Source organism: Leiobunum rupestre, chromosome 4, assembly GCF_980474605.1.
Source record: "Leiobunum rupestre chromosome 4, qqLeiRupe1.1.hap1, whole genome shotgun sequence".
NCBI lineage: Eukaryota > Metazoa > Arthropoda > Arachnida > Opiliones > Sclerosomatidae > Leiobunum > Leiobunum rupestre.
Genome location: NC_143387.1, coordinates 64,594,024 through 64,618,395, shown reverse-complemented (window position 1 = coordinate 64,618,395; position 24,372 = coordinate 64,594,024). Strand labels below are relative to the sequence as shown.

Here is a 24,372-nt window from a genome sequence, read left to right as displayed (position 1 = left end):
CACGTTATTCAGTTTCCACGCTATTCAGTTTCCACGTTATTCAGTTTCCACGCTATTCAGTTTCCACGCTATTCAGTTTCCACGCTATTCAGTTTCCACGTTATTCAGTTTCCACGTTATTCAGTTTCCACGTTATTCAGTTTCCACGCTATTCAGTTTCCACGTTATTCAGGTTTTACTAACTTTTCCACGTAAATCAGGATGCGTGTTATTCAGTTTCCACGTTATTCAGTCGGTCCGCTATCATTGCAATAGTTTAATAGCTCTTTTTATAAATTCAGCTACGCTTGCCGAACTTGTTCTATAAATTTCAACTATGGAAGAATAAACGTTTCACTAACAGATTGAAGTCGCAGAACACCCCGGCAACGTTGGACAGTGGTGGGGTTGAGTCAAACAACGCTCCCCAGAGTTTGCCTCCGGGAACTCAAAAGACAGAAACGTTGCCGCACTCGAACGGTCTCTCCCTGAAGTCCAACCGAAGTGGCGGTGTGTCAAAAAATGTGCCACTGGGCCTGTCTTCGGGGAACCAGGTTTGGTAGGCCGGAAAGTCACCCCGACCTGAGTCTGATGTGACGATCTTCCATGGATCCCGAAGACGGTTTCACAAGGTACGCAGAGGAAATCGACATGGGAAAAAACCGAGGAAAAAACGTACCGCTGTCGTGTCTGTAAATAGTGTAAAGAGTTCTATAAAGTTTGGTTACTTGAACATGCAAGTGTCCTCGCAACCATAGTGGATGGAAGTTACCACAACAATTTTTGATAATAAATTGGACTTTATCTGCCTGTCAGAAACGCATTTGAGGGACGGCGATTTACCACCTACGCTTCCTGGTTTATCGTGGTTTGGAGTAAATCGAGTGGGTAGTGTGAAAAAAGGCGGTGGACTTGGAGTTCTTGCTCATAACGACGGTTCGATTAAGATACTTATATGTATCTTATATGTGGTTTTCCCATGAATCCCAACCGGACATGGCTATGGCCTTGGTTCACTGTGCTACTGGAAAAGGAGCCAGAATATGGAATAAGAAAATCTATGCATGCTTAAAGGGGCTCAAAAGTTCGGTGGCAAAAAAATAAATAAAATTGAGCATGCTTTTCATCCCCCCCAACCCCTCACTCGGCCTTGGCAGAGGCGGGCAGAGGCAACCGTAAATTTCGCACTTTACTGACTTTACACACATTTTGCCACCGAACTTTGGCGCCCCTTTAAGTGAAGATGTCTTAGAATTCACATCAAATGGGTTTCGGGGAATTTGTATTGGTGGTGACAAGAATGGTCATTTGGCGGAGTTTGGTGGATATGAGTGTGATAATGGTGAGCTGCTGCGAGTTTTTGCGGAAGTACATGGTTTCACATTTGGTAACATGTTGGAGTGTTGTGTTGGACGAACAATCGGACCAGCAAGTCTACCATTGAGTTTGGGAAGTGACCATAACTTGGTCATGTTAGAAATTGAAACCAATCCTGGTTCCCGGGTTTGCCCAGATCCGACTCCTAATTGTGTCACGTAAAAGGGGTTTTGGGAATTTGATAACGAGGAGGCCATGACGAATGTTTCGTGATATGATGGAAGACTGGGCCTCTAGTCTATCCTAGCTATTATATCTTTATTGAAAGCGGTTCGAATGAATCTGGCGAAAAAGTTTCCCTCGAAGACATTGAAACGTGGTGTCCTTCCAAAGAAATGGCGGGATAAGGCTATTCAGTCAAGAAAACAGGCTTGCCGTGACCACAGGAAAGCTAAGTCCCAGGGGCAAACTGAAGATGTTATCCGTGCTAAATGGACCACCCTACTCCAGACGAAGAGAGCTGTTAAGGAGATGGTAGCTCGAAAAATAAAGACAGTCAATAAGCGAGTCGATAACGATATTGTTAAGTCGGGAAAATCAATGGGAAAAAGTTTTGGAAATATTTGTCTAAGCTTCGGAAAAGTGCTTCTTTTGTGGCGTCTAATAAAACGGGCTTTCGTGGAAAAAATGGAGTTCTACTGTACGAGAAACAAGCAATGATTGCACGTATACAAGAATATATATCTGACTTAGAATATGATCTGTTGAACCGCCATGTTGGTGCTTCGTCCACGAGAAATCCTGAGTCGAAAGAACCAAGGACTGTAGCCCCTGAGCAACTTAACGATCCGTTTCACCAAAAGGCGTTTGAAGGATCCTATATGTTAGAAGGATAGGTAGCCCTCCGACCAGCCCGTTATTTCAAAACACCGGCAGCGCCGTCGATATTAAAGGGGCTCAAAAGTTCGGTGGCAAAAAAAAAGAAAATTGAGCATGCTTTTCATCCCCCCCAACCCCTCACTCGGCCTTGGCAGAGGCAACCGTAAACTTCGCACTTTACTGACTTTACACACATTTTGCCACCGAACTTTGGAGCCCCTTTAAGAGAGCCTCTAAACGTGGGACGTCTTGTTTCTATTCCCTCAAGGACAAATTTTGGCGGTGCTTCCTCCATGTTTTGTCCTGGACGGAATCTAAAGACGGATTCTCTATCGCGCATGACCCACCGACGGCGCTGCCATTTTTCGTCCCTCGCCTCATATCCTTCTAAAGTTCTAACATATAGGATCCTTGGTTTGAAGGTGCAATTAAAAAGTTACAACGTGGGAAAGCAGTGGGTATTGATGGAATCTATGTTGAAAGCATCTTTTCGCTTGGTCCTCGGGCTCTAAATTGTCTCTGCTATATTTATAATGATATTAAAGAGTCTGGTGAAATCCCTGCCTATTGGAAAGTTTTCCGAGTTAGTCTTATCTACAAGGGAAAAGTCAAACCGGAAAACGAGTTGGAATCTTACAGGCCAATAGCAGTAACGTCTATTGTCACGCTAGCGAGTTACGAGACGTGTGGTAAAGTGGAACGGCTTTTTATTCAGATCAATTTATTTACAAATATCATTACAACATAAGATAATAAAGAAACAGGCGGTACGGTATATGGCGCCGAGGGACGGTTCGCTGGGGGATATCTACGGCGTACTCCGCAGAAGGCAGAATAGGCCGATAAAAATATTATCCTACGAGGAGATTTTCCATCAGTACTTCCCCCGCGTGAACCTGCCAAAAAGAGGATTTCTCTGATTGGTCGGAATTTACAGCCAGCTTCGACGATTTTTTTTGCAGTCTAACGAATTCGCAATTCGCGAATCGGCAAGTTTGAAGCGATTGATTCTCCAAAGAAAAGGTTTGTTAATGTTTTTGATAAATGTAAATTTAATAGCATTTAAATAAAACAGCAAACAGATCCTCCAATTCCAATTAGACGATTCATTTTATATATTTAACTTGTAATTTACGTGTTAATCATAACTTCATAAGAAACGTTCGCGTAAGGCCACTATTCTTACTAAGGCTTATGTTTCCCACAAAAATACTGCAGCAAACGAAATTTGTTTTTAACATTTTTTATAGTTTTGATATCTGTACATAGATGGCGCTGCTGTTGAAAATACGTCACAGACTGACTTCCCCTTCCTACCCCTTTTCCGAAATCCTCTAGTAGTGAGGAAAAGAGAACAACTTAGGCGAAATATTTTTATCAGCCTATTGTCACGGACAGGGCTTTTCAGCTGTAAGATTCCGTGACAATACTTGGTTACCGGGGCGAGCTTTCACCTTGGAGGAGCACAGCCTTTCCTCCGGACAACCAAACCTTTAGTAGGTTGGACTTTATCAGTCGTGAACTCCCACTAAAGGCTTACCTCTGCAGAGAGAGGGGGCGATCTACCGAATCCCTTCAGTGCCCAGCCTTTTAAAGGCGATTCTCCCGCTGCCGGAGCTGCGCCTGGGGTGCCCTCCGTGGCCAGCCCCAGAGGTGAGACTTAATTATGTACGTCCTATGCCTGATGTGGTCCGTCCGTGACACTATTATGTACAAAATTTACGCTATTCTTTGGAAACAACGGATCTCCACTTACGTGGAGCTTAATGGCTTTTTAAATGAGTCACAGTATTTATTTCGTCATGGTCGTAGGATAGTGGACAACCTCTTTGTGCTGACCCAACTCATTGAAGTGTATCGATTGAGGAATAGACCACTATTTTGTGGATTTTTTTATTTAGAAAAGGGATGCTGTGGGAAGACTATGGATAAATGAAGTTGCTGGAAAACGACGAAACCCGATCGAAGAAGAAATAAGCATAAAATTGATTTCGATAGATTCATCCAAACAGAAAATCTCGTCGTCGTGTACCCTGTTTTACCCAATTATCTAGATAGACTAAAATACTTTCGTAATGCATTTGGACAAGAAAGGTTTAATGATCTAGCAGTGATCCAAGTTCACAGAGATTTTTCTGAAATTTATTGATCAATTAATTCATTGGCGGATGAGGTATTATAATTAAGACCACTTTTTTAAGAAATAGTAATAAGGATTTAGAGCAGTTGATAGGAAATTAAAAGAATTTGCGGTCACAATTTCAGTTTGGGAAAATAGGCATGCACCAGATATTAGGAAATTAATTAATATATTAATTTCTATGTTGATGTGGAACTAATATTATCAGGAATGTATTAATTTCAACAATGAACATCGAACTATATCTTAACCCATCATGCCGATCCGGGAATCTAGGAGCAACAAACTCCTTGAACAAACACAGTACCCCCACACAAGGAAAACGCAACCCGTCAAAAGTCGTGGATTTTCTTGCGTACAATTTTCATTGGTTAAACGCTTTAGCGCCTGCTGCCGTTGGAAGGGAAATTAGGAAATTGTCTCCCCCCTTTCCGTAAAACGTTCAGCGTAAAGGTTCCTCCAATGAAATTTGTACACAACACTGCGTTAGCGTGTTTAAGGCTAGCTGCGTTCTCCTTGTGTTTGTTGGTCCTAGATGGAATACTTTTCGACCATGTGGTCCCCGCACACGGCGGCGGGCATACACAAGATCGAAATGATCCAATGAAAAGCGGTTCGCTTTGCTGCTTCGGTAGGCTACAAGTGGGACGTGAGCATCACGAGAGTCCGCACCAACGTCAAATGGCCTACTCTCGTGCTTCACCGGCGTGCCAAGCGCCTAGTTATCATCAACTCCGTAATCCACAAGGCAGTCTTTTGTACTCTCTTCGGTTTTGGAATGGAACGCTCTTTGGGACTACCGTAAGTGCCTCTCTAACCGTTCTAACAAGGAGACTACCCGAGGTGTTTATCTCCGATTTCGTTCAAACTCGGGTGGTAAGTAGACCTTCGTGTAAGTTGAAAATTCCTAAAATGGTTGACAAGAATGGGCTTTCGTTTTGCCATGGCAACCAAAAATGTTTTTGACAACTTAAAACATGATTTTCTCTACGGAAATTGACATTAGAAAATCGAATATTTGAATATTTTATTTTCCAAAATTTATGGAATTAATTAGAAACAGAATTCAGATCATGTGTAAATTGGGTAGATTACACATGTCAATTTGGGTAAATTACACGTGTCAATTTGGGTAAAACTTTAGTACTGTAATTTAAGTATAAAAAATAGAATTTCGAATAACAAAAATGTTCCGGGCACCCACAGGAATTTTTCCGATCGCCGCCGCTGGATCGAAGAACATAAACAAACCAGACAACGTTGCATAAGATCATATTTAGTTTCAATTTTTTATTATTAGATGGCGCGGATATGCGCGAGATTTTTTCCAAATTTTTCATTTTCGCGGGAATCGAAGCAAAAGTATACCTAATATTTTCAGGGGTGAGCTGAACTACTACGAAATATCGAAAACGAGCTGTAAGTTACATAGTACGTGGTATAATTTATAAACAACTTATTTTATGAAATGCACTAGCTAGGTAATTTAAATTTCCTTGCATAAAGTAAGAGATAACAAATGGGGTAAACCAGAGGCCACTAAAAGTATTTTAGAAACCGATATCTAAGCCTAAACCTTCCTAACCTAACTTTATGGATGCTGGCAGGTTGACAGCGAAAAATACCAAAAACTCACTTATTTAAATAATAAAGTAACAATATAAAAGTATTTAGAAGAAAATATATAACCATATAGAGCACCAAGAACGTTATAAATAAATAGTTTATTTACCATTCGAAACGTCGACAGCTTGCTCTAATAAGTAGTTACTCGTTATGTAATGCGAGCTAAATTCGCTGAACTCTGGTGTTAGGTTAAATTAAAAAGACCGGATGAATCAATAACGCTTTTCCATAATTATTTATATGGGTGCCCACATCTATAACTATAAGTCTTAAAGTTTGTCCTTTTATTTATTTATTTGTATGACATGTTCCTAAAAACTCGAGAACGGTTAGCTTTGAAATTTTAACTCAATGTCCAGGGCCTGATTTCCAACTAAACGCGCCTAATTTCAAATACCTGACATGGTTATTAATCTAATTCAATTTTATTTTACTCGACTTTGGACTTTCGCCTCTTTGCTTCTCTTATCTATTGTCACGGCTGGTCTCGGCTTTGAAATTTTTTTTCTCGACTTCCACCCCTTTGCTTCCCTTATCTCCACTCTTGAGTTCCTTGCGCCCATGGACAGTAGCCCCGCCAAGAATTTTCTGCACATAGGCCTAGCCTGATTTAGAGGCCTCATCTATAATGTTTATTTCAAAAATTTCCTGACTTTTAACGATTGTTTTTAAATTTTGACATGATTTCTAAAAGTTTCCCCTGCAATGGATTTTTTTAAAGGCATTTTAATCAAGGAATGACATTCGTCGATTAGATTTTTCCGAGGGGCAGGTCACTTCCATTTTGGCTGCGTCTTAATCATAGTAAAATGATTAAATCAGGGTGATCGTCATTAAATCAGGGTAATCAAGATTAAAAAATCTAATCTAGATTTAATCAATCTGATGTGTTTGTTCTTGTTAATTAAACACTCTATTGAAGCTATCAGATTTATTTCCATGATGATGATGATTTTTACATATGAAGTTTTAAGTAAGAGTACCGAACATGTCGGCAGGCGGTAGACCACTGTTTAGGTGGTCATAAAACTAGAGCTCCCTCAGCTTCCCCACCCAGTGGCGCCCCCTGGCTATTATAGTTCATAACATCACCTCTTTTTTAAATAGACTGATTATAGTGTATTTTAACTACATTAACGATTAAACATTTCAGTTCATAAATTAAGTCTTTTAATTGATTTACGTCTTCGACTGGATCTTCGTACGTGTGGTCTGTGTCTACTCGACTGAGGCTCTTTGTCGAAATCTTGTCTAATAAGTATCCTTGATCGGGCTCCTTCTGATGATGTGGCTACACTAGGAATAGAGACAAAACCGCCGATGGAACTCGAAAATACCACAGAATAGCAGACGAATTTTTAATAAAAAAATATCGTATATTAGTTTGCACACTGAATGGTAGGTGGCATACAGAACCTACTCGTTTCCTTTTCGAGTCACCAAATTCTGGCGGGGGCAAAAAAAAAGCGAGAGGGGTCGTTAACGGGCGTTCTTCACAGAAGCGATAGGGAAATGCGTGAGTGCGACCCTTGTCACCCGTCCCTATAGCGTTAGTTAGTTCCATATGTTGCGCCCGTCCCGACCTTTAAACTTTTTTAACGGGTTAGTGTGAAATTCGTAGAAGGGCAGTTAGTGTGAAAGAAAGGGACTTCGTAGAAGGGGAGGTTTATTTCGGATTTTTAAGTAGTTCACCGTTCACGACTTTTTGCTACGCGTGTTACATGTGTTACGTTTTTGCTACGCGTGTTACGTGTTTTACGTTTTTGCTACGCGTGTTACGGGTTTTACGTTTTTGCTACGCGTGTTACGTGTTTTACGTTTTTTCTACGCGTGTTACGTGTTTTACGTTTTTGCTACGCGTGTTACGTGTTTTACGTTTTTGCTACGCGTGTTACGTGTTTTACGTTTTTGCTACGCGTGTTACGTGTTTTACGTTTTTGCTACGCGTGTTACGTGTTTTACGTTTTTGCTACGCGTGTTACGTGTTTTACGTTTTTGCTACGCGTGTTACGTGTTTTACGTTTTTGCTACGCGTGTTACGTGTTTTACGTTTTTGCTACGCGTGTTACGTGTTTTACGTTTTTGCTACGCGTGTTACGTGTTTTACGTTTTTGCTACGCGTGTTACGTGTTTTACGTTTTTGCTACGCGTGTTACGGGTTTTACGTTTTTGCTACGCGTGTTACGTGTTTTACGTTTTTGCTACGCGTGTTACGGGTTTTACGTTTTTGCTACGCGTGTTACGGGTTTTACGTTTTTTCTACGCGTGTTACGTGTTTTACGTTTTTGCTACGCGTGTTACGTGTTTTACATTTTTTCTACGCGTGTTACGTGTTTTACGTTTTTGCTACGCGTGTTACGTGTTTTACGTTTTTGCTACGCGTGTTACGTGTTTTACGTTTTTGCTACGCGTGTTACGTGTTTTACGTTTTTGCTACGCGTGTTACGTGTTTTACGTTTTTGCTACGCGTGTTACGTGTTTTACGTTTTTGCTACGCGTGTTACGTGTTTTACGTTTTTGCTACGCGTGTTACGTGTTTTACGTTTTTGCTACGCGTGTTACGTGTTTTACGTTTTTGCTACGCGTGTTACATTTTTGCTACAGCGTTTACCTTTCTTAAGTACAAATCAGATCTAATTCATTAAAACTAAGACCCCGGGCGAAGCCGGGTATTAAAGCTAGTTATATATAAAGAAGACCTGAACATTTAAGAAAATGAACTTCCAAGGTACGACAGAGATGGCGATACTTTCGTCATCCGCCAAACAAAAAGCACGGTCAAACCTACAGCTTCTAATCGGCGCGCTTCCCGCTATTCGAATGAGCGTTCTAGTTATTTCTCCGATTTCTACGGCTTCCGTTCGGTTGAAGCTTCATTCCGAGTTATTAATTTATTTAAATTTTACCGTAATTATTTACGATATATTATTTTTTGAATCATTAAGTATTATTGCTTTATAAACTGGAATAAGTATGATCTCGAAATCGAAACTTAAATTCACAAAATTCAACTGAACAACGTTACTTCAAAACACTTCTAAGTCTTAACAAAATATTTTGATTAGATGGCGCTTCGATCCTAAGCCCACGTAAACGCGAGCATCATGGGTAAAATACTCTACCAATCGCAGCCCACTCTTCGGGGACCCTTTTCGCCTCCAGAATACAGTCTACGAGTCACGTGACCTTACATCAAGTTTACTCATGTGACGAAATGACTTCGAAGTGCCTACATGTTTGCCGGATATTCCGCCGAAGGAATTCCTAATGTGGTTCCTTGCCGCATTTTTAAAAGAAGTAAAATTCAGATCGGTCCCTCGGCAAACAAAAATAGGGAAATTTATATTACGCGCTTAAAATCATAGTATTTCCCAAAAATTCACTTGAAATTATCGAAAAGTCTTATAATAGACCCTTCAATAAAACATCTTCAAGGAAATCGCCAAGAAGTGATGTTTCCAAGAACCCGGATCAGCAAGTTACTGATTATATAGTGCTTGTTGTAATAATGGAAACTTTTACCAGGAAGCTTTTTTTGACATATTAAGACTTAGCAAAAACACGACGTTCGGTTTACAGACTTTTTACAGGTGAAAAGTTTCCATTATTTCAATAAGCACCAAATAAACAGTAACTTGCAGGTCCTGGCTCTGATATATTACTTGTTGGCGATTTCCTTGAAGATGTTTTATTGAAGCGCCAATTATAGGACGTCCAGCAACGCTGGGTACGAGGTCTGTATTATCTTTGATTAAATGTAGCAACAGTTCCCAATTTCGTTAACTACGGATAACGTCATCGTATTTGTTTAACCATAAGCCCATAATATTGTTCGATACGTTTGTCACTTTGGGGAATATTTTACTGAGAGCTAGTAACGGAGTGACGTCATCACAAGAAGAAAATCTCCGCCAAGCGAAGCGTTGTCAAAGGCTACGTGGAACGCGTTAGCAAGCGGTCGCAAAACGGCGACGAAGCCCGTAATGCAGTCTGTCTTGTGAATAGCTCTCAGTAAAACTTTGGCATGTGAAGAGTAGGAAGTGTCACACTTATGTAAATATATTATACACTTATGGTTAAACGTGTTCTGTAAATCCGGGGCGCGTTTGAGCCGTTGCGCGTTTGAGTCGTTGCGCGTTTGAGTCGTTGCGCGTTTGAGCCATATCAGTCAAAACATTGTTGAGAGCAAAGATAATATAGACATATTGCCCTAGATTCGACATCACTGCCTCACGTGTAGTCAATACGTGGATACTTTTCGCTTGTTCTGGAACAAAAGGAATACACTTTTTACGCTAAATTTAACTTTTAAAGGGGCTCCAAAGTTCGGTGGCAAAATGTGTGTAAAGTCAGTAAAGTGCGAAACTTACGGTTGACTGCCAAGGCCGAGTGAGGGGTTGGGGGGATGAAAAGCATGCTCGATTTTCTTTTTATTTTGCCACCGAACTTTGGAGTCCCTTTAACTTGTTCTGGTGCAGATAATTACTTTATACCTTAAACTATTCATCAAGGTCAGAATATTGGGGGTACACTTTCTACTCTTCCTGAAAAGAAAGTGTAAAGATAAAATGGTCTGCTTATCTAGGGTGCTGGCGTAGGCTTTCGTGGTTCGGATCCCACCAGTCCCCCCTCCCCCCATGGCTTCGCCCCTGCCCTGCCAGGGCTGCATTTTTATATGATTCTATGGATCTTTCATTTATTTTCTAAAAAGTTAGTAAGTATTATTTTATTCCTCGAATCCCTTCCCGCGAAAAGGTTTAAATTGGCACCATCTAGTATAAATAAAAAAAATTAAATCGAACCTCTAAGGGGTTTCATTTAAATGTTTGTTTCCCTGTAAGAACATAGTGAATCTGTTTATTTTGCCAACGGATTCAGGTTACCCAACAGATAGATATCCTTGTCTCTTGTAAGAATTTCGTAGCATACCCTTCACCAAGGGGGATCCTGAACTAGGTTAAAAATAATGTATGGAATTGCGCACATGCAGCGCGTTTCGATGTGAAAACCCTTCAGTTTCTCTTAGTTCCAGAACAAACGCTCCGAAGGACTACGTAGCCGGTACGCCGTGGCATTATCGATCTAAAGCAGCCTTTCTCGTTCTGCCCAAATGACCTATCGATCCCCGTGAGGATTTTAGCGCTACTGCCACCTGTGTCGTATCAACGGCGATCTCGGAAACAAACCCCACTGATACGATCCAAAATAACGGAAATCTTTAGAATTGGGGGAACCCGACCAAAAATAGCGATAAATCTTATATACGATCTAATCGAAAGATACCTTCCAAACACAGTCGAATGTCCAAATTTTGCACTATCCAACGAAAGCGAGATTTCGTTTAATGAAATATAAAGGTAAAGAATATTCTGAAAAGAAGGAACGGGATAAATTCCGAGAGCTAGGCCTATGATCATGGCCTGTTGCTGCGATTCCCGGTCCGTTCGAGTTTCCCGTAAGTTAGATACAAGTATTTTGAGTTGTCTTCACAGTTACGCAATGCAAAGAAACACAAAGCAAATTTTCACCCGTCTGAAAAATTTGCTATCGCAAACTGTAAATATATCATCAACCCTCATAGCACTAACGTTGAATATTTTCTCAGAAATGGCCACGAAGCTCAAAAATGGTCGAATGTTACATTACAAGAGTAAGTGATCATAACGGTATAATTAACGTTAGTGAAATTAACCAGTCAAAATTCGTCTATTTGTAGAACGTCTATTTGGGAAAGACTGGAGAAAAGTGCACGTTTCGCTGTTTAACGACAGCACCTTGGTTTGGTTCGAGGACAAAGATCAGAACGAGCCCGACGGCGGAGTAGTTATCAAAGATGCACCCGAGCTAATGGCATTTGGAAAATTTACCAGTTAAAAACGAAATCTTAACCTTCAAACTCATTTTAAAAGAACAATCGTGCAATTGATTATTTTCTCTAGGTCGCATTCCCAACCGGCCGCGTCTGCCTCACGGACACGTCGAAGCGGAATTTCTGGCATTCGGATACAGGGGTCGAGAAAAAGTCCAATGGTTCTTAGCCAATAACGAAGAGGAAGTTAAGTGAGTAGAATATATCGCTCAAGAACGAGAAAAGGAAATGCTACAAATTAACCCAAAAAATCTCGATTCTAAACGCTGCAGGGAGTGGTTGACAATGATAAGTAACACAGTATGTATTTTGGTACTTTAGCGATTACTCCATTACTAATAATTTTATTGGTCTACGAAAGCTACCACCACCTCCACAACCCCAGCAAGCCGCTTCCGCGCCACCAGAATTCCAGCCAACAGAAACGGAAGTCACCCCACAAGGGTACAGCTCGGCTCCGCCACCGTACACTCAACCAAGTACGACTTATCTAAAGCCTAAGCCTTTCAATGGAGTAAAGAAAATAGGAATAGTTAATAGGCGCTTAAATAAACATCTTCAAGGAATTCGCCGAGAAGTAATATTACCGATAGCCAGGACTTGCAAGTTACTGTTTATATAGTGCTTGTTGTAATAATGGAAACTTTTCACCTGTAAACAGAACATTGTGTTTTGCTAAGCCTTAATATGTTAAAAGGAAACACTTACTGCTTACCGTACAGGTGAAAAGTTTCCATTATTTCAATAAGCACTATATACACAGTAACTTAAAGGTCCTGGCTCTCGGAAATATTTTTCTTGGCCATTTCCTTGAAGATGTTTTATTGAAGCGTCTATTGACTCCACATGGGTTTAAATTTTTTTTAACGAACTTCGATTTATCTGCAAGAAAAAATCCCCTCCTTCACCCAAGTGGGATGGGGAGAACACTTTACTTATCGTAGGACAAGCGTTTAGCATCGCAATGCAATTATCTAAAAGTTGAATAACCTGCTTAAATAAAATTATCGGAGGTTAATTATCCTTTCCACATAGTGTCCAACGCGATAAGCTCATAAACTTGCGGAATTTTAATCTGCTAAGCAGACGATTTGCTATTCTAAAACACAAAGCCTTTGCTTAGTAAACGAAACGCCAGCAGTTTATGAGCTTTTTGCTGTAGCCGCTACGTGTCTCTATGCAAAGATAATTTAAACTCGTACCCTAGATTCGAAATCACTCTCTCGCGCGTTGCCGATAGCGTTTACCCACTTCCCGCCGGAACTCAGAAAAAATTCGCTCCATGGTTTGCGCCTTACCGCAACCACGGCCAACTTCGATCACGCGCTGCCACGCTATATATAGCGCGGCAGCGCGTGATCGAAGTTGGCCGTGCCACAACCGATGGAGCCCGATTTTTCTGAGGTCACGTGCCGGAAAAGGGTAAACGCTTCGTAACGAAACCGTCAATGGGAAAGCTCTCAGTATTCGAATCTAGGGTACGAGTTTAAATTATCTTTGCTCTATGTTAACTGAAAAAGCTAATAGGCCTAAAGTAACCCATCCTCTTTTATATTTATATGACTTCTTTGGCTAGCCAGGTGAATATATGGTAACCGACCAAACGGAAATGTTTGATTCAGTGATCCTCTTTTTCGCGCGGAAGGAAGGGGGGGGGGGAGTAAAAAGATAAGGTTTTTTAATGAAACGCCTATTATCAAACGTAAATTCCAAACTCGGTGGTGTGAATGTTTTCGGATTACCCCTTGTTTTGACTTCGGGCTTCTACCTCTCATTCAATGCTCGACCTTTAAAAGACACCTCGATGACCAGGAGGCGCTACGCAAAATAAGTCTATATGGCTTCAAGACGGCGTACCCTCTCCTACTTTCTTTACTCCATTGCACTTATATACAGGGTGTTTCAAAGAGTTATGCAAAATTTCAAGGAGTTGTAGGGGCTGAGTTGAGAAGTATGCCTGTTTTTCCCCCATTTTCCTACGACGAGTTAAAAGATCGCCAGATAGCTTCAAAGTGTGGTCTACTAGCCCCAGGAAGTAGGCTGCAACAAGCGCAAAACCAAGCAGCAGGGACTTTAAATACTGTTTAAGTTACCTTTTTACGCTGGTTACCTCGATTTGTTTACAAAGGCCTTTTTTACCTATCATACGAACCCAAACCTTAATGTTCGCATTTCCGTGCAGCTTGGTTTTGCGCTTGTTGCAGCCTCCTTGCAGGGGCTAGTAGGCCACACTTTGAAGCTATCTGGCGCTCTTTTAACTCATCGTAGGGAAAATGGGGAAAAAACAGGCATACTTCTCAACTCACCCCTACAACTCCTTAAAATTTTTACACAACCTTTTGAAACACCCTGTATAATGTATAGTTGTATGTTGATAGTTATGTTTTTATTTTATACGAAACAAAGACTACGACCCTCAAGCCCAATCCTTCCAACATATGTCCAACGTTAACGCCGGCAATAACTATCCCGCTTACAACGGATACTTCCGTCCTCAACAACAATTCGCGCCACAACAACCAGGGGTAACCAACACCACGGTGATGGTACAACAAGATCGCAACAACGACGCCGATTTTGCCATGGGCTTGATGGTGGGAGGAGCTATGGGTTGGGGCTACGGCCACGGCTGGGGGTACAACAGTGGCTTCGGTGGGGGGACGACGTGGGGCGGTGGTTGGAACAGACCCGTCGTGGTCAACGATACCGACATTCGAATAGAAAACCACTACGACTCGACAAACCCTCATTCGGCCATCGTCAATCCAGAACCAATTTCTTACCAAGAAGAGTTGGGCGACACCGGAGCGTTTGATGGCTCAGACTTTGACGCGTGCACTGATTTCCTAGCATTTTGAAGGCAAACACACCCAAAGGAAGAAAACCCAATGAAATACTCGAAATAAAGCTTGCGTGCACCTCATTAGACCAGACGCAACTGCCTCGAACACTGTTACTAAAAGCCCATCGCTATTTTTAAAATAAATATCGTCCTGTCCCGTTAATGTCAAGAGACTTAGAAATCTGATAAATATCTTACTGATTGCAATGTCATTTGACACGCTTAACAAAAACCTGGGGCTATCCTCAAAATTGTTATTCGAAAACCGTTCTTACATGCCTGACCGTAGGGTATTATCATGGTGTTTGATTATTATTGGAAAGGTTTGAGTGCTCCAATCAGTTTAATACATACTGTTTGTAGGCCAAACCATATCAATATATTCGACCATGGTTTTATTTAAATTTATACAGTCTTTCGCAATATGACAAAAAATGCGAGGTAACTACTCAACGGGAACTCCCTGTTTGAAAACTTAACAAAACTTATAAGTTTTTGAAAACAATTCAAAATATAAGGTTTAAACGATTAACTTTTAACTTAAAGGTTTTTAAAACACCAAGAAATTCAAGTCTACCCCTTCGTTTTCTTTTTACGAAAACGTTTATTTCTATAGAAAGGTTTAAGGCACATTTATATAAATTTACATCGGAATACAAATTAGGTTGTTTGCCCATGTGCAAGTCAAATATATAGTAGATACAAAATACTCGTTTAAAAATTAGTTTGATAGTATTATAAAAGACATTAATAGAAATATCTGGGTTGTTATAATAATTGAGTGATAACTGGTATTAAAAACTATTTTACTAGGAATGATAGACAATTATATAAATGTAACGTTTGAGTAGGATATTAATAATAATGAATTAAAAAATATTGCCAGAAATAAATGTGACTAGAATGATTTCCAAATTTATCCCCAAAAGAAATAACTTCTCTAAGACCGCACTGGCAATTTAATTATGCTAGATCTTTCCATAGGAGCTCTAAAACTAATAACAATGGAAAAAAGAGGAGGAGCTACTCAATTTTCAGGCAGGCTTTTTTCAAACACCAGTGTGGGCCTTTAAAAGTACAATTCAATAGTAGCTTCATACGTTTAACCAGGGTTTTAAGTATTATATTAGGCAGAAATTATTTGTTTATTACAGGGTTAAAAAAGGACACTTAAAGCTAGAAAAGTTTTATCTACTTATCTTAAACTATTTTTGGCATTTGATTTAAAATGTTTTGAACCCGATTGCTAGTAGGTGAAAATCAGTCCTATTTCAGTTTTCAGCCGATAATAAAATAAGCCAACTTCCCTTGTGCTTAATCAAATGTGTTTGCTCACTTACTGCTAGAGCTTCGAAAAAATAGCTCCATAGTTACCCTGATAATAAATAAGAGTTATAAGTCTGAAAATTTCCCGCTCGGAAAATTACCAATGCCTTTTTTTCAGAAATTTGCCGTATTTTTTCGAAAAGAAAAAAAGGTTTTTATTCCAATATTAGCCTAATATTAAGTGGTTTCTTTTCGCTTTTTTCCGGGATTTTGGAGTAAGATAAGAAGAATAACGCTATGACGTCTTTTTACTCAGATTCTGTGGTGGAAAATAGTTTGAGTTGGAATAATTTTTATTTCAAAATGGCAGCTTGTGGCCTTTTCAGCAGATAAATTCTGGCTAGCAGACGACAAAATCAGATACTTCTAAATCAGAAGAAGTAAAAATAATAGCCCTAATACTCCGGAACAGGCGAATAAAACGTTTTAGGTTAAAAAGAGTACACTTTTAGTCCGAGAACAGGCGAAAAGAAACCACCTATTGTTCGTCAATTTAAATTGCGCGGCTTTTTCGGCTCATTTTTTCGAATCCCAAATTTAAACAGTAGAAAAAAAACCCTTAAAAAGTAATATATGTTTAATTTTCATCTTTCCGATTTGCGGAAAGTTTTCCGCATTTAATTTTTCTGTAAAATTAACAACTATAGTAATAAACAATAAAGGGAAATTGTTTCGTTACAAAATCATCAATCAGAAAGCTCTATTTTAAAAACTAGAGTACTAGGTCTACCTTATCATTCCCTTGGGACCAGGTATAGAGTGTTGTCGTCTGATACGATTTTGAAAACTTGTAACGTCACAGCTGTAGTGTTAATAGTAGAAAAAAAAAAAATAGGGGGAGAAAGTCTGGCACTTGGGTCCAACCGCATGACGTCTTATTTGAGGGGTAAAAATTTTGGGCTTCGGAAATGACTTCCCCCTCGCCTCTTTACAGGGACACAAAGGTATCGGTTGTACTCCGCCACGATGAAAAATAGTTCTCTATAAAATACGTGAATATTAAACTTTTGTTTTCGATAATTTGGTTAATTTAGTTCCTAAATAAAGTAGATATGTGATAGAAACTAAAATGCGACATTTTAAAAATAATAACATGACTTTTGAAAAGAAATAAACCATAACTAGAATAACGCTCACTTAAATCGTGGAGAGCGTGGCGCCATCTAAGAGCAGAGATCGGGACTAATTGGTATATCTATGATGTTAAGGCCTAACAATTTGCAAGTTTAACTGAAATAATAGCTATAGCTACGAGCTTTTTTTGTTTATTTTACAATTGATATAGTAATTATTAATTAAAATCAACCGTTATCGAAGGAAATAATGGTCAGCATTTGACAGAGAGACTATTTGAAATCGCGAGGCGGTGACATGGTTGCCAGGGAATAAAATTCAAAATTTTAATCTTGAGCTTGGACCAGAATACCACAAATGTACTACTTCGCGCGTAATGTGCTATCCTTATTGGTTAGAAATATCACGTGATCACTAGCTCTTTAAAAAGGGTGTCAAGCATGGTGGAAGGTAAAATCTGAAGGCAGTGATAGACTTTCTCCCATATTTACTTTTGATAGCAGCCGCCATGACAGTTACCGTTTTTTATCAATAGGCAAATTACAATGGTGACGTCGCAAGGTTTCAGACGACAACACTTTATTCTCCCTCCAAGAACCTTTTCCTTGCCTCTTTTTGCACACTTGAATTTTGTACTCGTTTCCCATGCTAGCTCTAACAATAGGGTTGTAAAAATTCCTGGAACATGATTGGTCAGATCTGCTAACACAAGGTACGAAAGAGGAGGTGCTACATGATTTTCACTCATAATTTTCAAACAGCAAGCGTGTTCCTTTGACTTAACCAATTATGAAATTATAAATGTTCATAATTATACCGGACAAATTCTGCTGTCTTATTGTTGAAAAATAAAATACTTTCAATTAACAACTTCCCACTCTTCTCCCATATCAGGTGAGTAGGGCAAATAATTCTGTTTAGCGTGAATGCTCCTTTTAGTATCAAACTGAATAGTCGTGGCTGAGTGATGAAATAAGTTTCCTTCGTTATCTAAAGCCCACAACTTATTGCTTGGAGATGCTAAGATAAAAATCCATTGATTACAGAAAGAAACTCAAAATATAAAGCAATGAAAAATGAGTTTCTTACCTGTTAAAAAAGCAAATGAGCCTGGAAGCTTAATCCAAACATCTCCGGAAGGATTATAGCAATCAATTCCGTATCTGTAGAATATGTCTCCATTTATTGTTAAGGCACAAACAGAAGATTTTGTAATTGTGATACATTTGGCCTGAATTCCAGGCACCATTTCCCAGCTTTCACCAATGGGCAACTGAGTAGTCACTCCCTTCCTAACGTATACTATTCCACTTAAATTGACCGCCCATACCATCAAGGGATCACTACCAACGTGAACCTATAATATTAAATATGCATTAATAAACAATTATTTTCAATTGCAAGGTCAAAGAAATAAATAAAATTCAATATGTACCATAACCATTGAAAGAGTGAGATCATCAATTTCATCAATAGAAATCCATACCGAGGCCATATTTTTTAAGCAAGGTTCTAATGGGCCAACGCGAGCAAAGACCAAACCATTTTTATCACAGGCCCAGACGATATTTGTTGTACACGATAGTTGAGTTAATTTAATATCATCTGAAATAAATGTAGTACAATGAGTTTCAATGTCATGTAGTAATCCTTTTTGTAAAAAAAATTAAATACCTAACTGGAAGTCTTCTAATTTGGTCCAATAAGTCCCTTGAGGTGTTGATGAGCTTATTTCACGACGGATGTAAATTGAATTTTTATCAGTTAAAACCCACATAACATTATCGCAGGGTGCGAGGCATTTAATAATACTTCCGTCTTGAGTTGGAGAGGTTACTGCAATTGGTTGGCTATCTAATTCGTTGAAACAGAAAAGCTCGCCAGTCAAATAAACAGCCCATATTGGATCTAAATATAGAAAATTTCCAATTGATAAGTGAAAATTTTTATATTTTTAATGTTAACTCAAATACCTTGCGGAGAGGTTACTGTTCTCGCGGATATGAGGGACCATTTAAAACTTAAAGATGTGGAGGTTCCGTCTTGTCTAAATGGTTTCCATTCATGTCCAACTATGTCATCGCGGCTGGCCATGAGGGTATAGCCATTAAAAAGGAACACTCCTTTCTCACTGGAAGCAATTGTGGGTTTATGATGTCCAGCAAGGATATGTTTCAGTTTATCTTTAGTAACTTCAACTGCTCGAGGTTTTTTCTGATTCTGATCGTTTAAAGAATACTGATTAGCTTCTACCTGGTACCAACCAGAAGAACCAGTTGGACAGCAGTGGCTAATGTTATTTTTCATAAAAATTAATCCATTTTCATTGATAAACCAACCGGTTCCATTCGAAGCTAATGTTACGCTACAAATTTCCTTTGCCATAGACCTGAATTTAACATCTTAATGTAAATTTTGGGAAATAAACATTTTTTAACAAATGATTTTTCTTACGGAAGTTTTATTTTTCTGAATTTTATTCCCAATGGATTTGTCCTTGATATCCCATCTAGGGCATAAAGATGTCCATCGTGAGTTGAAATCCACAGAATATCATTGCAACAGGCAACGTGTTTAGGATACACTGGATGTTTAGGAACTAAATGATGCTGTTTATCACTATGTTTCTTCTCCGTTAAGTCCAACTGAGCAAACAATTTACCATTGGAAATGAACCTTCAAAAAAACAAAAATGAATGGACTCAAATTGACTTAAAAAGTGAACAAACTTAATACTTACCACCCTTTTTGGTTATCCAAGGCAATATTGGTGACATTTTTAGCACTAATTACCAAAGGAAGTTTAATTTTTCCATCGTCTTGTACTGTAGAGCTATATAGGAATCCTTGATGCATCAGCCACACCACTTTAGAAGACTTGCATAATGAGATTTGACTAGCCGCTGAATCCATTGATTTCCACTTTAGGAAATGACAATTTATGGGAGACCAAAATATGTTTTCCTTCATGTCCACAATATAAATGTGACTCTTATTAATGGAAATATTTATCACAGGGTTGCCAGATGGGGCTTTATGCTGAAGCCATTCGTCAATCAAATGGTTAAAATCATTAATTTGGTAGATTGTAACATTTTCATCTTCTTTGGCTACTTTTTCTGCTGAATTTCTCGGTGAGTTTGACATGTTTGATTCTTGAGGCTCCTCGCTTTCTTTAAGGGGGATTCTTTCGACAGATACCTCATCGTTAAGATTATCCCAATTAGGAACTGATTGAGAATAAATATCGGGCGACTGAATTTCCATTTGTAGATAATTTTCCATATTTGAGTTAGAAGTATTTGGATCATCAACTTCAATCAAATCCAAATCATGATCACAATTTCCTTCAACTTTTTCATCAAGCTTGATATTATCGACATCATCCTCTACATCTTGATTATCATTAATGGAAGCGTACAAATTTAAAATTTTTGCTAATCTCTCGTCTTCAGTTTCAGCTGCTGCATGTATTTCAACTTCTGTTTTGATTTCTACAGAACTATGGCTACCAATTTCAGAAACCTCATTTTCAATGGGCACCTCGGTGTAAAGAAATTCGGCTGGAAAATCATTAATTGTATCGGGTGAATTAGATTGATAATTATCCCACTGCAGACCATCACTGGACTTTTCCATACTCGAGGACTCAATGGTATCTAATTACAGTAATAGAAATAAATGAGAAAAAAAGGAAAAAAATGGAAGTTGTTTTTTGAAACCCACCTTTACTTCTTTTCCGTTTGGGTTTTTTCTTTTTCTTTGGTTGGAAAACTATATCTAAAGGTTCAGACTCATTTTTCACGTCCGTTCTTTTTTCCCAATTGCTGTTTACTAACAATAGCGGTTTTGAAAGATCTGTTTTAATTAAGGGCGGCAAATTTATAGGTTGCATTTCTTTCGAAGCTCCATCTCTATCTGGTGAAGCAAAACTTTTCAGCCATGTTAAAACTTTACGAGGATTGTAATCGTCTTCTTTATTAGTTTCCTTGTTGGGTTCATTAACATTCAGTTGCTTCTTTTTCAAAAAATCCTGAAAAGGGTTCTTAATATTGTTGAGAAATGAAAATTCGTCTTTAACAACTCCTAAACGAAGCAAAATATATAGTTGAAAATATTAAGGGTATGAAATTATTATTACTTACTTGGAACTTTAATTTGAGGATACAGAATGTCTTCCGGTTCACTAGCGACTCTACGTATATTGCGAGGTTCTTGGATGAAAAATACCTCATTTTGATGAATGGCAACATCTAACAAATTATTTCCTAGATCTTGGCAGCTTCCAATAATAGCTTTAGTTTCCGGATCAATAATGAAAATCATATCGCTATTCCACGACAGAAGAAATAACTCTTGAAACACCAAAAGTTTTTCAAACTGTAAAGCTATTTTTGGCTCTGCTGTTTTAGAAGTTTCATTATTTACATTAAGCAGCTGAATGGACTCATAACTTAATACTTCCAGAGACTTCTTCAACAAGATAGTTTCTTTCACAGTTCCGCTTATATCGGCCACCCATAAACGTAATCCAGGCCTTGATGTAAATAAACTATCAGTGGCAAAGAACTTAATGCCAAATTTCCCACAACTTTTCCTTTCTCTTAAACCAACTTGCAGCAGAACAATTCCATGTTCTGTTATATTACACAACAAAGCTCTTTGTAAGGTGGAAACTGCTAACATAAGATTTTGGTAGCTCAACTGAATAATGGCCCAAGTTTCTTTCAGAATAGTGCGGGAATTGCACGATTTCTAAATAATAAAATACTTTTAAGAAAAATTGGTTGAGAAAACAAATGAATGAATGAATGTACCTCAAAAAAATTGAAATTAGTTTCCACGACTAAACCACTTCGGTCACCACTAAATAACTGATAGCCATTCGTATTCCACTCCAATGCATTAATGGGTTTAGTGTGAACGTTGACAATATCATACCTGTGAGACTATAAAAGGAAATTTAATTACAAATGCTTTTCATTAAACTTTACAAAACATACTTTGGAAGGACTGCCTTTAGTTGGAGTTAAATACACCAAAATATGTCCATCTGCTGTTCCAAAAGCAACTAAAGAGTCTAGCCCTGGATATATTTTAATTGCAGTTATATCACCAATATAGTCCTGTAGGTCAAAGTTTGTTATATTACTCAACCACACTTATTAAGCACATCAACTTACCTCATATCTTAACCTAAGAAGTTCTCCAGTGTGTCTTTTATATAAGTATAAAGTTCCTATATTGGTCCCAATTGCCACAAAATCAGCAGTGACATCGAGTGACAGAAACTTGATATCAAAATTATTAAGGCCTCTTTGGGCTTGTAGGGGAATTAAGTTGGTTATATGACTGAGGGCAGCGTATTCCCTTAAATTTAACGAGTACAGGGATGCATGCTTCTCTTTGATTGAATTCAAATTATCGTCAATACTTTCAAAGTTTTCCTCCTCATCATCTTGATAGTTATCTAATTTTTGCACACTATCTGCTTTTACAGCCACATTATTCATGGGCATTTGTTGTAGAGCTTCAGTTGCTGACATTAAAGACATTGACATGTTCCAAGTGGAAAATCACTATACATTTAAATGAAGATGCAATTATTTTTCACCAACAAAATTCAGACAGTATTCCTTTTAATTAACTAACCTTTGTGTCACCTATATGAAAATAAGTTTGATGATATCAGTTTGCAGTTGATAAAATCTACTTACGAAGTTACTATACGTATTAAGCTCCATTCGTCCATGGACTAATTAGTGCATGATTCGTCCATCTCAAGATGATCAGACAACATTAAACAATTTTGACAGATAAAGGAGGAACTTTTTATCACAATAATTGATATATTTCAAAGTATTGTGCAACATTGAGGAAAAGCAGTTGGGGTCTACCAAAGGGTCTACCAACGATAATAACCTAGGACTCTAGGAGCATGGACTAATTAATTAGTCCATGCTAGGAGCAACAAACACAACCATAGACATAATAAAGAAACCCACACTCCTAGATATAACTAGTAACGACTACTACGTACCCTAGATCAGGGCATGAAATAAGCACAGGACACTGGACATTGTCCGATAAATTTGGCAAATGTCCGATAACTTTTAAAAATTTTGGGGGGTCATTGGACATTTGTCCGATAACTTTTTCAATAAACTGGTAATGTTTTTTTCTAAAAAATAAAAATATTAACAATTATTTTACAAAAAATATGAGGAAGTTCCGAGTTACTGTAACTGTGAGTCTGTGCTGTGGCTGTGCTAAAGAGAGAGGGATGGCTGCCGGGCGGGTAGTGGCGGCCCGGGGATCCGGTGACCGGGGAAGATGTGTTGAAGCGTCAAGTGTAGAAGTAGAAAGAGGCTTCAGCATTATGAATAATATAAAAACCAATAAACGCGCTAGTATTTAAGTCAATGTATGACTATTATTTGGCATGGTCCTTCCATAACAGATTTTCAGTCAGAAAAATTTATTACACAGTGGTACAAAGAAAAAGGAAGAAGACTTGCCTGTAAAAATTAGTTCCTATATTTATCAAAACTAACTTTGCATAGATCTCATTTTAAGTAAATATTGAAATTGTTTTTCAAGTGTTTTTACTCATTTTTTAAGGGGGGGGGGGGGGTCATTGGACAATGTCCGATAAAATTTTTGAAATGAGGGGGGTCACTGGACAAAATGTCCGATAACTTTAATTTCTTATTTCCTGGCCTGCCCTAGATTCGAAATCACGGCGTTTCTCGAATCTCGATCATAGAAATCGGATAACAAACTAGAACGCTTAATCGAATGGCTGACAAGGTACCGATTAGATTCCTGGCTAAAACGACAGTAACGCCATCTGCGCCGCCTCTAGAGGCGCGCTCGCGCGTAACTTGGTTAAAAGTTTTCCCCCACCCCATTGAAATTAATGTAAAGTTGGCGATAATTAAACGTTAATTAACCAACCAAATGATATAAGAAATATTCCACTGACAATTTTTCCTGTTTATATGAACTTAAATGTAATATAAAATCGTCTTGAAAAAGCATTTATCGCTTTACAACATTCAAAAATAATATTTTTCCCGCACCATGTAGATAACCGAACATCTGCTCGTCTAGGTAAAGTTTGTGTTGTCAACACGCGTATTAGAAAGCAAAATGATATTTTAGAAAGTAGGTTGTAATTCGGAACGATATTAATAATTTTCACGAATTTTGTTTCATAACTTAAATCCATTGGTTCGTTCAGAATGTATCTTTAAAGTAGACGAAAATTTTAAGGCGCTGAATCTTGCCCAGTCTTAAGCCTCGGTTTAATCTACTGGG

At 38.6% G+C, this 24,372-nt stretch overlaps 2 protein-coding genes across 4 annotated transcripts; one reads left to right on the top strand and one right to left on the bottom strand.

Annotated features, from left to right (window-relative positions):
- Window positions 1-9,024: 9,024 nt before the first annotated feature.
- Window positions 9,025-14,998, top strand: LOC149948754 (uncharacterized). Of its 2 annotated transcripts, none has more exons than XM_090173876.1 (7): window positions 9,025-9,238; window positions 11,547-11,591; window positions 11,658-11,810; window positions 11,881-12,001; window positions 12,083-12,110; window positions 12,172-12,289; window positions 14,217-14,998. In XM_090173876.1, the coding sequence occupies exons 1-7, from the start codon at window positions 9,175-9,177 to the stop codon at window positions 14,666-14,668; spliced, it is 981 nt and encodes a 326-aa protein (XP_090030002.1). In that variant the 5' UTR covers window positions 9,025-9,174; the 3' UTR covers window positions 14,669-14,998. The 2 variants fall into 2 exon arrangements, with proteins under 2 accessions (XP_090030002.1, XP_090030003.1); XM_090173877.1 differs by lacking the exon at window positions 9,025-9,238 and adding an exon at window positions 11,022-11,396.
- Window positions 14,999-15,218: 220 nt separating this feature from the next.
- Window positions 15,219-22,764, bottom strand: LOC149948753 (tectonin beta-propeller repeat-containing protein 2). Of its 2 annotated transcripts, XM_090173874.1 has the most exons (13): window positions 22,705-22,764; window positions 22,236-22,631; window positions 22,056-22,178; window positions 21,870-22,001; window positions 21,198-21,807; window positions 20,779-21,138; window positions 19,793-20,711; window positions 19,507-19,728; window positions 19,026-19,441; window positions 18,727-18,960; window positions 18,488-18,657; window positions 18,142-18,409; window positions 15,219-18,072 (listed from the first exon to the last, which is right to left on the bottom strand). In XM_090173874.1, exons 2-13 carry the CDS (start codon window positions 22,611-22,613, stop codon window positions 17,912-17,914), a joined length of 3,993 nt encoding a protein of 1,330 aa, XP_090030000.1. In that variant the 5' UTR covers window positions 22,614-22,631; window positions 22,705-22,764; the 3' UTR covers window positions 15,219-17,911. The 2 variants fall into 2 exon arrangements, with proteins under 2 accessions (XP_090030000.1, XP_090030001.1); XM_090173875.1 differs by lacking the exons at window positions 15,219-18,072; window positions 18,142-18,409 and having other exon boundaries at window positions 18,611-18,657; window positions 18,732-18,960.
- Window positions 22,765-24,372: the final 1,608 nt, after the last annotated feature.

Bases quoted from the DNA above. Each gene is read 5' to 3' on its own strand.
- LOC149948753 (XM_090173874.1), bottom strand. From the start codon at position 22,613: ATGTCAATGTCTTTAATGTCAGCAACTGAAGCTCTACAACAAATGCCC. The intron at 18,961-19,025 runs GTATTTGAGTTA...TTCTATATTTAG, and splicing joins AACAGTAACCTCTCCGCAAG to ATCCAATATGGGCTGTTTAT. The intron at 18,410-18,487 runs GTACATATTGAA...TTAATATTATAG, and splicing joins TCACTCTTTCAATGGTTATG to GTTCACGTTGGTAGTGATCC.
- LOC149948754 (XM_090173876.1), top strand. From the start codon at position 9,175: ATGTTTGCCGGATATTCCGCCGAAGGAATTCCTAATGTGGTTCCTTGC. The intron at 9,239-11,546 runs GTAAAATTCAGA...ATATTTTCTCAG, and splicing joins TTGCCGCATTTTTAAAAGAA to AAATGGCCACGAAGCTCAAA. The intron at 12,290-14,216 runs GTACGACTTATC...TACGAAACAAAG, and splicing joins GCCACCGTACACTCAACCAA to ACTACGACCCTCAAGCCCAA.